The sequence below is a fragment of the Vanessa cardui genome, chromosome 16 (assembly GCF_905220365.1).
Source record: "Vanessa cardui chromosome 16, ilVanCard2.1, whole genome shotgun sequence".
In the NCBI taxonomy this organism is placed as follows: Eukaryota; Metazoa; Arthropoda; class Insecta; order Lepidoptera; family Nymphalidae; genus Vanessa; species Vanessa cardui.
In genome coordinates this window covers 7708093-7722383 of record NC_061138.1, presented here as the reverse complement: position 1 = coordinate 7722383, position 14291 = coordinate 7708093, and the positions used below count along the sequence as shown (strand labels likewise).

At 38.1% G+C, this 14291-nt stretch overlaps 1 protein-coding gene across 1 annotated transcript; it reads right to left on the bottom strand.

Annotated features, from left to right (window-relative positions):
- Window positions 1-4205: 4205 nt before the first annotated feature.
- Window positions 4206-13349, bottom strand: LOC124536175 (chromobox protein homolog 1-like). The gene is made up of 6 exons (XM_047112652.1): window positions 12921-13349; window positions 12585-12728; window positions 12167-12298; window positions 6006-6152; window positions 5012-5136; window positions 4206-4593 (listed from the first exon to the last, which is right to left on the bottom strand). Exons 1-6 carry the CDS (start codon window positions 13185-13187, stop codon window positions 4569-4571), a joined length of 840 nt encoding a protein of 279 aa, XP_046968608.1. The 5' UTR covers window positions 13188-13349; the 3' UTR covers window positions 4206-4568.
- Window positions 13350-14291: the final 942 nt, after the last annotated feature.

Genomic DNA, 14291 nt, shown 5'->3' with positions numbered 1-14291 from the left:
TCGCACGCCACGGATTCGGCGGTAGTCGCGGCGAATTGGTGTCGTGATCAAACGAGTTAAGTTGTTTTCGCGGCGAAAAATGAACACAGACTTTTATTGTTGAAATACTAGGCTGGTCATCCACGGCATAAATTTAAGCATATAGTTAAGAGATTGTAGGAAGAAAGAATAAGTATCCCGATTTTTCTTCAAATCATGCACTCCACAATCTCTTCCAAGTATTAAGTCTTGTACCAAAAAACGATTACTTTCTAAGCAATATCGAGATATATTCGATACAGACATTTTGCCGTCCGAAGTCCAAACTGGTCGCGATGGCGAACGCCACTGCCCGTGGCCTGCAAGCGGTGCCGCGCGAATTGTCGATTCGCCGTTCGCGCCGCCGACCTCCGTGACCAGGCCGTAAGGGGTGTGTCTTTGTCCCTTCGTTATATATTCAGTTTACCCTATTAAAACTGATAGAAATGATGAGCTTCATAAATTTAATTACCAACAAATTTTAAAAAAATCATCATAAGATCATAATAGGCTCTTTGACAACGCGAAAAATAGTGTCAATTATTGTAATCAGTATATATTATGGCTTAAAAATGGTTATTTAGTAACGAAAGTTAAAAATAATAATTAACTTATTCAAAAATCCATAAATTAAAATGCATTTTTTAAATGTTTGTCACGTGACACAAAGCGCTCCTAATTGGCCGGGTCTATTGATGAAGTCACTTGCTTGTTAACCTTGCTTGCCTACTGTGTACCACAGATTAAAATACAGGCAAGTGATGTCACCGAGCCTATTGCAGCGCCATATTGTCATATTGTTGAATTTTTAACATGATATCTATCGGCAAATATGTACTTAGAAACAAAAAAAACTACTTTTACTGGGTAGGTACCTAAACCTCTACTAAATAATATAAAATGGGTTTTAAAAACCCGTCAAATAGCCTTTTGCGAGACGAGTATTTCAGGAGGAATATTTGATTATTTTAATACCAGATGAGTTAAAATAAAGCCGATAATATGAATGTCTTGAATTTGATTACAGAGAGAGAGAGAGAATCGTACTGAAGTCACTTGACCAAATATTAACTATTAGAAATTAACTTTACTTTTGCCTCAATTTCAAGGGTGCTGAAATGAACGGCGACGTTTAATCTCTAACAAACTATTATACGTAAACAGAAAACTAAACTTAAACAGGAACATTGTTTTTGTTATGTTCTGATGTGAAGGATGTGTGTGTGTGGATAGGAACAAGGAGTCAAGGTTAGTTAGTTTAGCATTAGCGATAAATTTGCCCGTGTGTCAACCAATGTTATAAAAAAATCATTGTGTAGGTAACATATTTAGTAGCAGGGTTTTTTGCAAATCCGTCAAGGTAACAAGTGGAACACATGTATCACTTGTTCTACTGCTAAACTGTTATTTTCCTACTTGAATAATGATTGTGCCAGTGTCACTTCAGACATAAGGGCATAGCATCATAGTTCCCAGGGTTGGTGATGGCGGTGATTGATGGTATATAATGATAACGTATTTTCCACACAAATAGGTTATCAATTTGCCACTCCACCGACTAATGCCAAATTAATGTATCTGAGGCAAAATGTATAATAATAAAAACTAATATTTTCAACGGCTGCTGCTTCACGAACAATTTTTTGTTTAGTGAAATATTGGAGCAATTATTTGATTAGAACAGTAAAACTCTTACGTGCATTGACCATTTATTTTTACTGCCAAGTTACAATAAACGCTACAATGATAAAGTATACTGTATAATTTACAATAATTTGCAAGACTCTATTGAACAAAATGTGGTTTAATATTTTAAGATATGTGACTGTGTATTTTAACAAAACTACCATAAATTTAAATGAAACAAATTCTACACAAATTTACGGCAATAGGAGATATATTTAGCCTAACTACAATTAATTTACTTCACACGTTCTACAGATTATAAATGTACTTTAAAATCAAAAAACACCTCCAGAGATGTAAGACCTTTATTAAATCTAATACCTAAAATAATTTTGTTTTAGACTATTAAAATATATTATGTATAACACACAATTTTAAAAAGAATTAGCAATCTTATGAATATAATTTTATATTGTTGGCAATTGTTACATTGCTAACTATTTTAGAAGAATATTTGCCATTTGACTTTTATCGAAAATATAAGAATACTTTTTTACCATTAAATGGCTTCAAACGTGACAATATGTCGTGCAGACTGTTAATCGAGAATAAAATCATACTCTTTTACACAAGACGTGTTTATACTAAATTGTATAAACAAGATTACGCACTTTAAAACTTATACATAATGAGCGTACTTGCCAGTAGTTACGAGCGTGTACAGTCAGAGTAAGAAAACCTTCGTCAGTTTTTGAATTCATTCCTTTATCAAGTCAAACTGTTTGTACCTCTAGAATCTAAACAACTGTATATAAAATTAAACTTACATAGTATGATAACTTGGTTCAAAATAGTGTAACATCTTAGGATTACGTCTAGTTTTATATCAACATGAAATCTCTTTAATGACGTAATTAGTCATTCGATATTTAAATTAAATATGATATCTTCTACTGAATTGTCAAAATATGTCTATCAGAGTCATATATTCTCGATCGGTAAAGCAAATTGTCGTTCATACTGAGCACACAAAATTAAATCTTAAGGTGACGAACCTTTTCTTACCCCGACTGTACATGTATAGTACGACACAACTTAGATGTCGCATCGGCAAAACCGATCACATCCGAATTGAGTACGCCATCCCAAATTATCAATATTTATTTCTCATGCGAATATGATCTTTACACAAACGTAATAACTTTTAAAATTATATGACCTAATATATTCGTCAATTTGACGCGTCGATTTACATGCACTTGCTTTCTCTGACGCGTGAAGATAGCGACGATTAGCGTCGAATGGCGCGATAGGGAGCTAATTCTATTGGTTGTGTAAATCGGCAGTAATCGGTTTTATTATCATTCCATTGCATTTTCCGATGCTACATCTAATTTGTGTCGTACTATACGCAATTCACATTTGGTATAAATCAAACGTCAACGGAACTGCGTACAGAATACGATCATAATACATGAATACTTCAATTTATTATACATAGTCGTCTCTACATACATTCATATAATAAGACAATATTTTTGAAAACTATAATATTAAAACATTTATGTTTATACAGGGCGAAATAAGTCGCGCGTAATATTAGATATATCAGACTAAAGTTCCAGATACATACGTATGTATATTGTAGTAAAGAAGACATCCATGCAATATAATTTCTTAATCATATAAACATACCCCACACATTAACAATATGAATAGACCAGACTGCCTGTAATTACTTTATTGCACAATTTTTAAAATAGAAACATACGGGCATTCATATTGATTAACAAAATAAATCTCCATTTTGAAATATATTACATAAATGCAAATACTTTATTTATTATTGTGTATGTATAACAATTTTTTTTAATAATACTTAATAAGAAATATGTATTATGCGGAGTACACATAAATGGAGTATCGAAGTTTTATATTATTATCTTGGTGATATTCAAAAACAGCTTTCCTACGATTTTATATCTAGTACGTAGGTACCTTTTACGCTCAATATATATATATATATATATATATATATATATATATATATATATATATATATATATAATTGGAATAATATGATTGGAAAAGAAGTATATCAAGCCTTATATTTAATTTTGAAACTGTATTTTTAAATATATTTAAATAATTTACATCCATCCATTTTCAATACTTGCAACACAACAAATTTCAATGTTCAGCGTTTAATAATAGTTTTTTCAATTTAAAAATTTATCAACTACACTTATAGTAATTTTAAATTAGATTAAAACAAGTACCACATTTTTTTAGACTAATTTGATTGTAGATTTGCTTTGAATTTAAGAAAACACAAAAAAAAAATCGTAGGATACTATATTTTTGTACCACCATACTCCGACCGACCGTTTTAATTATTATTAGATCTTTGTTGTGAAACGATTTTTTCATTTAAAAAGCAATTTGAGATCATAAATTTGACTGCGAAATTTCAAGTCATCACTTTCTGTTTGATTTTATACAATTAAATATCATTGAGTGGCATGTCTTTGAAGAACAGATCTTTTTTATTTTTGAAAATAGAAAAAAACGTTTTAATTCAAAAATGTATCATCATACAAATATACGACATTATTTGCGGTCAGGTCTTGTAAATGCTTTCATATTCCGTTCATACGAAACAACCATAAACCGAAACTATATTTCTTATTAACTCCACTAAAATAAACAGTAATAGGTATACATATATTATTTAAAATACAATTGAAATAAATGTTAATGTTGTTTTGAAATGGTCCTTTTGAAGAATGTGTTTCATTGTAAGCCATCACTACACGACACTGCGCTCATGAAGACTAATAACTTCCTTAAAACATAACATAACGACGCACAAATTTCGTATTGTGCACGATAAGCTTAAATAGAAAAATCCCTTTTTACAAACTCTACTCTGCATTATCATATCGCACACTGAAACAAAAAAGGTTAAGTAAATAATTTCAAAAGGTCGTTCATTGTTTCGAGTCGAGATGGCCCAGTGGTTAGAACGCGTGCATCTTAACCGATGATTGCGGGTTCAAACCCAGGAAAGCACCGCTGATTCATGTGCTTAATTTGTCTTTATAATTCATCTCGTGCTCAGCGGTGAAGGAAAACATCGTGAGGAAACCTGCACGTGACAAATTTCATAGAAATTATGCCACATGTGTATTCCACCAACCCGTATTGGAACAGCGTGGTGGAATATGTTCCACACCTTCTCCTCAAAGGGAGAGGAGGCCTTTAGCTTTAGTTGTGATTGTTCATTCTACACCGCAAAAAATAATTGAATTAAAAAAATGTAAGCAATAATTATTTTTAATTGTGTTTCATACTAATGGTAAGTTACCGTTGACGCTGCCCCCTGCGTTTGCTGAGTCGGCGGCCCGACGACGGATCTTGCAATGTAAAGCGATGCGTCGTTTCCGGCGCCACCCTGAGATTCCTAGACTCCGACGAGCGAGCGACGTCCACCTGTTAAATTAACATTTAAGTAACACACAGATTTTGGATAAAAATAAGACATTAATATTATTCTTTATGTAACAATCAGTAATGCAATAAGTATGCAAGAAATTATTATACTTAAGGGCGCTCATTCCATTTGCCGCTTCTTACTTTCTGTCATTTTTAATGGTTTTAATAATAAAAAATAATACAATTAATTAAAGAAACTAGTTAAGTAAGTTAGATTATGTTGTTCTGAACAAAGAACAATACAAAATCTAATTGAATTGACAACCTTCTTTCCAATTGAATTTTAATATGATCAGTAATTTAAATTTATACATTCCTTTAATTTATTTCTCCTTTTAATATAATCTGTTGAAAAAATCATAATAAAATATTACAGATTGCCAAATATCTGTAATGTTTTATAAAGATTCTTCTATTTTTTTTTTATGGAATGGGTTGGCGGACGTGCATGTATGGGCCAACTGATGGTAGTGGTCACCATCACCCATAAACAATGACGCTCTAAGAAATATTAACTATTCCTTACATCGTCAATGTGCCACCAACCTTGGGAACTAAGATGTAATGTCCCTTGTGCCGATAGTTACACTAGCTCACTCACCCTTCAAACCAAAACACAACAATACTGAGTACTGTTATTTGGCGGTAGAACGGTAACTGATGAGTGGGTGGTACCTACCCAGGCGGGCTTGCACAAAGCCCTACCACCGAGAGACTAAGACTGTATTTTTGTTTGAGTAACAGTTTGACTCAGATTCTCTTTAAAAAGAGGTACAGAGTACCCCTTGGCACGAGACTTTTTAATATATATTAGGTCTTTGTACATCGAATAAGCGCTCTTAATAATAAGATTGGGATTACATTACCTTTTCCATGAACTTCTTTATCAATTCAGGGCAATTTAAATTGCTTTCAGGTTCCCACGAGTCAAACTGGCTGGCCCACCCCTTCCAATGAATAAGAAATTCTCGAGCTCCATTCTTCTTATGGTGTACTTCAAGAATACGTTCCACCTGTTAAAGATTTAAGACTAATTATTTACATCATCCATACTAATATTATTATTAATGCGAAAGTAAATGTCTGTCTGTCTCGCTTTCACGCCAAACTAACGTTTTAATTGAAATTTGGTACACAGATAGTCGAGTGACTCGAGAAAGGAATTGACTTGTAAAGAGTTGAAAAGTCATGAAAAGTTGTAAGTAAGTATCGTCATTTTTAGAACAAGAAGCATAAAATTTATATTGAAGGCTGTTATTTACACTTAATAAAAAATCATACTGATTAAAAATATATTTAAGCGTTTCCGCATATTTTACCTATAAGGGGTTCAATAAGGGTTGACATTTCGTATATACAGGTTAGTCTGGAAGTTGTGTGTGGAAAAGTGAGTTGATTCGTATTTAAGCGTGTTTCGTATATTCTACCGTAAGGGCTGAAATACACACCACTGTGGTATACAATGAGGTCTTACATCAACGTAATATTTTAAGTCAATTGGTAAATATATTCATATTCTATTCGAGCAAAGCCACGGGTAACACCTAGTAAGCAAACAAATTGTTTACACGTATCGCGACACGCTAGTCAATTCAAGCATGGTGGACACAGTGGACGTCAATCTTGTGAGGTAATATAATAAGATTGTAGATAAGATATGGTTACTGACATAAAATATAAGGTTTTTTAAATTAATATGGTTATTTTTGGGCAGCAAACGTACGAGAAAGGAGGTAGTCCGTTATGGACACTTCTAACATTATCAACATCTACCCGCAAACTTCAGTCTCGTGAACAAGACATTCGTAGATAATGTCAAAATATCGAGCTCCACCGAACAAAAATAAACTACATGGTAAATATCCCGTAATTAGTAGTAAGTATTCAAGTGGTAGTGCCACGCTGTATACCTTCGGGTTACAGCCGAATGGGCCGGCACGCCCGGGGAAGTACCACTCTCTCACTTAAAATCGGCGTAAAGTGGTGGCTATGCTACCGCGTTTCGTCCGGTAAGTGAGAGTTCCGGAGGCCCAATCCCCCTCCCCCCCAAAACTTGATGGTTGTGCAGAATTTGGTTAAATTACCCCAGGAGGGTACCATCAGCGACAGCGGTGGAGAATCCCTCTCTGGGCATCCATGCTTAGGACGTACACCGCCTGAGCAGGGATGCCCAGGCTGCCCTCCGAATTCTGGGGGGGGCAATTTTGCGCTCGCCACTGTTCGGGGCAAACGGAGCAGGCATCATAAGGCAACCCCTACCACCCTCGCTGTGGACTTCTGCAACATAAGGGGACTCAACTCCAACCTCAACGCCGTTCACTACCATCTGGAAACGGCGAAGCCGGCCTTGCTCTTTCTAACCGAGACCCAGATATCTTCTCCTGCCGATACGACTTTTCTCTCGTACCCTGGGTACAAATTGGAACATTCTTTTATACCACGAGCTGGGGTATGCGTTTACGTCAGAGATGATATCTGTTCTCGACGCCTCGGCAGCCTTGAAGGACAGGACCTATCGATTATCTGGCTACGTGTAGACTGCGATGATCATCCGCGAATCTATGTGTGCCTTTATAGGTCCCATAGCGGTAATGCCGAAACCGACCGACTGGTTGAGCACGTCCAAATGGCTACAGATTCCGTGCTTCAGCAGATTCCATCCGCAGAGATCATTATTCTGGGTGACTTTAATGCTCACCACGCAGAATGGCTCGGCTCACGCACCACCGATCATGCGGGTAGATCTGTTCTGGACTTCGCTCTAGCATATGATCTGACACAACTGGTCAACTCGCCAACGCGAATACCGGATGTGGAGGATCATACACCTTCCCTGTTGGACCTTCTGCTGACTTCGCATCCGGATGGCTATCAGGTTATCGTCGATCCCCCTCTGGGCTCGTCTGACCACTGTCTCGTCCGGAGTACAGTGCCGGTTGTGCGGTACTCACGGCCTCGCTTTGTTGAGTGCCGCCGAGTATGGCACTACAAGTCAGCAGATTGGGATGGGATGCGGTCTTTTTTTGCATCGTACCCATGGGGGCAGATTTGTTTCTCGCCGGATGATCCGAACGCTGCTGCTGACTCTGTTGCCGATGTGGTGCTTCAGGGTATGGAACTATTCATTCCTTACTCTGCAGTACCCGTCGGTGGCAAGTCCCAGCCTTGGTTTGGTCGTTTCTGCAAAACGGCATCACGCCGAAAGTGGGAACGCTATCAAACCTGGGCTAATGCATCTGCGTCTCGTGATGTAAATACCAGCGCATTCAAAAAGGAATATAACTCTGCCTCTAGGTCCCTCAAAAACGTGATTGCTAGGGCGAAGACGGAGTACATTGGCAGAATTGAGACTGGTGCGTCTCCCTTCAGGAACACGAGCGTTCTGGTCTCTCGCTAAGGCTGTCTTAGGGAATTTCTGTCAGCCCTCTTTTCCATCTCTGCACAGGGACAGTGAGTCATTGGCCCATACCGCGAAAGAGAAAGCTGATCTTTTAGGCTCTCTCTTCGCGTCGAACTCGACTCTGGATGACCAAGGAAAATCTCCACCAACAATTCCGCGGTGTGATACCACGATGCCGGAAGTTAAATTCCGGCAAAGTGCAGTTCGTAAAGCACTTCTTTCCTTGGACATTCATAAGTCGAGCGGACCCGATGGTATCCCTCCAATCGTGCTACGGACATGTGCTCCCGAGTTGGCACCGGTCTTAACGCGTCTTTTCCGGCAATCCTACACATTAGGCGTCGTCCCGAATTCCTGGAAGACAGCTTTGGTGCATCCGATCCCTAAAAAAGGCAACCGCTCAGACCCGTCCAATTATAGGCCTATAGCCATCACCTCCTTGCTCTCCAAGATAATGGAGTCCCTTATTAACTGCCAGCTCCTGCGGTACCTAGAGGAGAATCAGCTGATTAGTGACCGCCAGTACGGTTTCCGTCGGGGTCGCTCAGCCGGTGATCTTCTAGTTTACCTTACTCATAGGTGGGCTGAAGCAGTTGAGAGCAAGGGGGAGGCATTAGCAGCCAGCTTGGGCATAGCGAAGGCCTTCGATCGCGTATGGCACAAAGCGCTTCTTTTGAAGCTTAATTTCTATGGGCTTCCCGGGAAATTATGTTCATTAAACGAAGTCTCGAATTGGGGCCGGCTAAATCTAGTCTATTTCGAGCCCCAAAAAGACGAAGAAGAAGTTTGCGCGCTTTAAACGCTAAAAAAACACCATTTGTCGTACCTCCACAATTTGAGAACATCCCGATAGCCGCTACAGGTAGTATCGGAATACTTGGCGTTGATATTTCGAGCCTCGTTCAGTTCCGCGGTCAATTGGAAGGCAAAGCCAAATTGGCTTCAAAAAAGCTGGGTGTGCTCAGCAAGGCGAGACAGTATTTCACGTCGGCCCATCGCCTAAAACTTTACAAGGCGCAATTTCGGCCTCACATGGAGTACTGCTCTCACCTCTGGGCGGGTGCTCCCCAGTACCAGCTCCTTCCATTTGACCGCATCCAACGTAGAGCGGCTCGAGTTATCGACGATCAAGTCCTTTCCGATCTCCTTGATCCTTTGGCTTTGCGTAGAGATGTCGGATCACTCTGCATCTTCTACCGAATTTTTTTGGCCTGTGGCGCGGCGTGGGCGCCATCGCCGCCGCTCTGGGTGCGCCATACACACACATACACACGTACACGACCGTCCAAGATAATGACCTACGATCATTATTTTCAATATCAATGTTTTTTTGTTTTTTATGGTATAGGTTGGTGGACGAGCTGATGGGCCACCTGATGGTAAGTGGTCACCATCACCCATAGACAATGACGCTGTAAGAAATATTAACTATTCCTTACATCGTCAATGTGCCATCAACCTTGGGAACTAAGTTGTTATGTCCCTTGTGCCTGCAGTTACACTGGCTCACTCACCCTTCAAACCGGAACACAACAATACTGAGTACTGTTATTTGGCGGTAAAATAACTGATGAGTGGGTGGTACCTACCCAGACGGGCTTGCACAAAGCCCTACCACGGGGAATGTTCCGAGGAATTGTTCGGATTAATCCCGGCTGCTGAATTTTACCTTCGGACATCTCGCCAAAATTCTAAGTTTCACCCGCACCACCTTGATGTCCGAAAATCCACAACAGCGCGATTTCTCAGACATTATCTTCCTCGCACAACCACTTTGTGGAACCAGCTTACACCGGCGGTTTTTCCGAACCGATACGACATGGGAACCTTCAAGAAAAGAGCGTACTCCTTTTTGAAAGGCCGGCAACGCACCCGCAAGCCGCAAGGTGTTGCAGATGTCCATGGGCGGTGGTAGTCACTTTCCATCAGGTGAGCCTCCTGCTCGCTTGCCACCAATGCCATAAAAAAAAAATCGATCAGGGCTTGTTGGGCTAGAACCCTGAAAGACCTCCGCCGATCCCGGACGATCGCCGCGGTCCCTTGCCTCGACCCGGAACCGGTACACTTCTGCGAGCACCTCCGCCTGGAAATCCACGACACCGTTCAGATCCCTCTGATGCTGATATGAACAAAATGCTGCCCGAAGCTCCATCGATCAAGGTGCAGGCCCAGACACTTTTTCTAGGCTTGCACTTTGATCACCGTCGGCGATACTCGTCCCCTGTGGGAGTCCTTTCCGTGAACCGTGGAAGAGGAGGGCCTCCGTGGCCTGCCTAATGTTTAGTTGACCCAAACATTAAAGACGATCTGGTGTAAAGATATATGATTCAAAATGGCTAGAATGAATCTAGCAAACTACAATTATCTAAATTAAGTATATACTCGTCTGCCAAGGCTAAGACTGGGGGGAGGGATGCCGCGGGTCTGCTCCTGGTACGTCTCTGGTCTTTGACAGGGAGGCTTCGGTACTCGAGCCTCCCAGGCGGTCAGCGGCGGAGCCAACCATCTTTTACATGGGCTGCCGCTGGGCTTCGTTGACGCCCAGCCTCCAGTAGCGACCTCTGGGGACTTCGTCATTCACACGTGGAGGATGAGGAGGAAACGCGCACTAGTAAGGAAAGTGTTTAAATTCCGACAAAGTGTAGGACGTAATACACTTCTATTCTTGGATCTATTCTTGGATATTTATAAGCAAAGCCATGGTTGTACATAGCGAAGGCATTTAATCACATATTGTACAAGGCGCTTCTTTTGTACATATGATCTAGCTAGCTGATTAAAGTATCGATCGCGTCAAAATTCCAAATTTCATCCGAACTAACAACATGTTCGAAAATGCGCGACAACTCGGTTTTAAGGAATTTCTTTGCCTCGCCCAACATTATAAAACAGCCTTTGCCGAATTGATGTGATGCACTCGCAAGCATCCAGTGTTTCAAAGCACACGGATATATAATTTTAATCAATCATTGAATCTAAATAAATTATTTTTGCTGTGGTAACTAAAAAATTGTACATTTTAAATACATAATCAAAATTTAAAAAATTAAATGTTAAATAAAGCAAATAAATATTTTTATAGTATAATAGTATTTCACTTGATTATCTCATTATTTATCATAATAAATAAAAACAAGTAAATTAAAATAAAAAAACATTTCGCAGCTTGAAAAACAAAACAACCAAACAACACAACCACCAGACGCTAGCTAGCTTCTATTTAATAAAATGAGTTAGGTTAGCTCACATATCTGATAGGTTTTATTTGAAAGTGACATTAAAGTGTATAAGTAAAAGATAATAAAGAAATATAAAGATATATATATAATATAAATAAAGATAATTAAGTTGAACAAAATATAGCAGTTATTATTAAATTGCATAAAATACAGAAATCTATGTCTAAAATGTTTATTTCAATTTTTCGATTGGAATTAATAATAATAATAAATCAAAAATACAACATTTTTGTTTATAAATCCAAATGCAAATAACTAAGCTAACAAAGTAGCAACATCACTGCTGGTGCTAATGCACAGATGTGTTTTTGTTGTTCAAAAAGGTTGGATAACATTTTGATTGCATGTAAACTATTTGAAAGAAATAGAACAATATTCAAACACTTACCTCATATTCAGCATTGGCATCTGCATTTTTTCCATCCCATTCCGTTTTAGTTTTTTTGGGTGGTGACTTGCTCTCTTTCTTTACACCTTTCCTCTTTTTATTACTCTTAGGTGTGTTTTTTGAATTTTCCTTCTAGTTTTAAGAAACATAATGTTATTTATTTAGGAATATAAAAAAATTCATGCTATAATTAGTTAAAATATAAAATAATGTATAAATCAATGACAAATAAATAAAATACTACACTAAATTTTTAAAAACCTTAATCTATTCCTGGAGTAAAGACAGATAAACAACTTTTGTGTTGAATTGAATTGAAACATTTTATCAAGATCTTGAACTTCTATGTAAAGTTGTTATTCAAACAATGTCACAAGTCATTAGAATGGGCTGTATTTATTTTTAATAAAACACTTACTTCTTCATTGAATTTGTTAATCAAGTCAGGGCATGATAGTGTATGAGCAGGTTCCCAGGTATCACTATCAACAGAATATCCCTTCCAACGAATTAAGTAATGCAATTTTCCCTTGATTCTCTTCGAATCTACAATTTTCTCCACCTATAAAACGGGACAATAACACATTGAGGCAATTTCTTACAAAAAAATAAGTGCAAATTTCGTCAAAATCGTGTTAAACATATAATCAATAACAAACTTACAAAAATTTACAAGTAATATATATTTTTACAAGTCAAAGAAGTATCATCAACTTCATGATACAAACTAAATAATAAAAAAAATAAGACAAACCTCAAATTCTTCTTCGGCGTCTTTTTTGTTGTTACTTTTATCAGATTTTTTTTTCTTCGATTTACTTTTAGCTTTAGTTTTCTTAGTTGATTCTTTGGGCTTCTCAGATTCACTTTCAAAATCGCTGCCGTCTAATTTATCATTAGACTCTTTTTCGTCATGAACTGATTTCTCGGCTTCCTGATGCTCCTCATTACTTAGAGATCCAGATCCATTTGTGGACGAAACCATATCATCGTCCGTACGACTCTTCGATACTTTCCGCATCCTGAACTTTGGAAAGTAAACAATAATGAAAGAGTTGTTAAACGTTATATCAATTATTATTCTTTTAAAATTCCACGCAAATTATAATACAATGGAGGGAAAATATAATTTATAGAACCGAGAACGCTATAAAACCATAGACACAATGACATGAAAGCAAATGGTACAGATAAAATTGATTCTTGAATTATACTGACAGTCACAAAATAAATATCTATGGTGAATTCTTCTCAGATAATTACATTGGCATTATAGCGGCTACTAAATCAACCATCTGTGAATTTGTGTGTGTTGTTGTGAACTTGTGATGTTTAAATGTTATAGTAAAGTAAAGTAACAGCCTGTAAATTCCCACTGCTGGGCTAAAGGCCTCCTCTCCCTTTAAGGGGAAGGTTTGGAACATATTCCACCACGCTGTTCCAATGCGGGTTGGTGGAATACACATGTGGCAGAATTTCTATGAAATTTGTCACATGCAGGTTTCCTCACGATGTTTTCCTTCACCGCTGAGCACGAGATGAATTATAAAGACAAATTAAGCACATGAACCAGCGGTGCTGGCCTGGGTTTGAACCCGCAATCATCGGTTAAGATGCACGCGTTCTAACCACTGGGCCATCTCTGCTCTAAAAAATTAAATGTTATATTTAATCTCAAAAGCGGTTTCGATGAAAATCTTCACGTATCGAAACCTGCACGTTTCGAATGAAAATGTTGTCTATCCTCTTACATTCGAATAGAGTGGTGGAATTCATTCTAAAGGTTCAGATAAAGGTACTCCCTAAAAATAGAGTCTCCACCTTAAATGCGCAATGGATCATTTACAGGCTGTTACTTTAACTTTAAAATAATATAGTTTTAATGAATCCTTTCATTGATTGAAAGTATATACATGTTATTATACTTTAAATAATTCATCAACCCTCAAATCAATCAATCGTAATCCACAGTGTGGAAATAGGCCTCTCCCAGGTTTGCCTGAACTCTCAGTTGGTCCCGCGTTCTGCATGCAGTCGAGTCCCACCACCTCCATCAGGTCGTTAATCCACCTGGCGGAGGACTGTTGCCGTTTCGCGGTCTTCACTCTAGAACTCGTCTGCTCCC

Coding starts and splice junctions, on each gene's coding strand:
- LOC124536175 (XM_047112652.1), bottom strand. CDS start 13,187: ATGCGGAAAGTATCGAAGAGTCGTACGGACGATGATATGGTTTCGTCC. Junction 12,299..12,584: donor TTAACAAATTCAATGAAGAA/GTAAGTGTTTTA, acceptor TCTTAAAACTAG/AAGGAAAATTCAAAAAACAC. Junction 6,153..12,166: donor ATGCCAATGCTGAATATGAG/GTAAGTGTTTGA, acceptor AATCTTTAACAG/GTGGAACGTATTCTTGAAGT.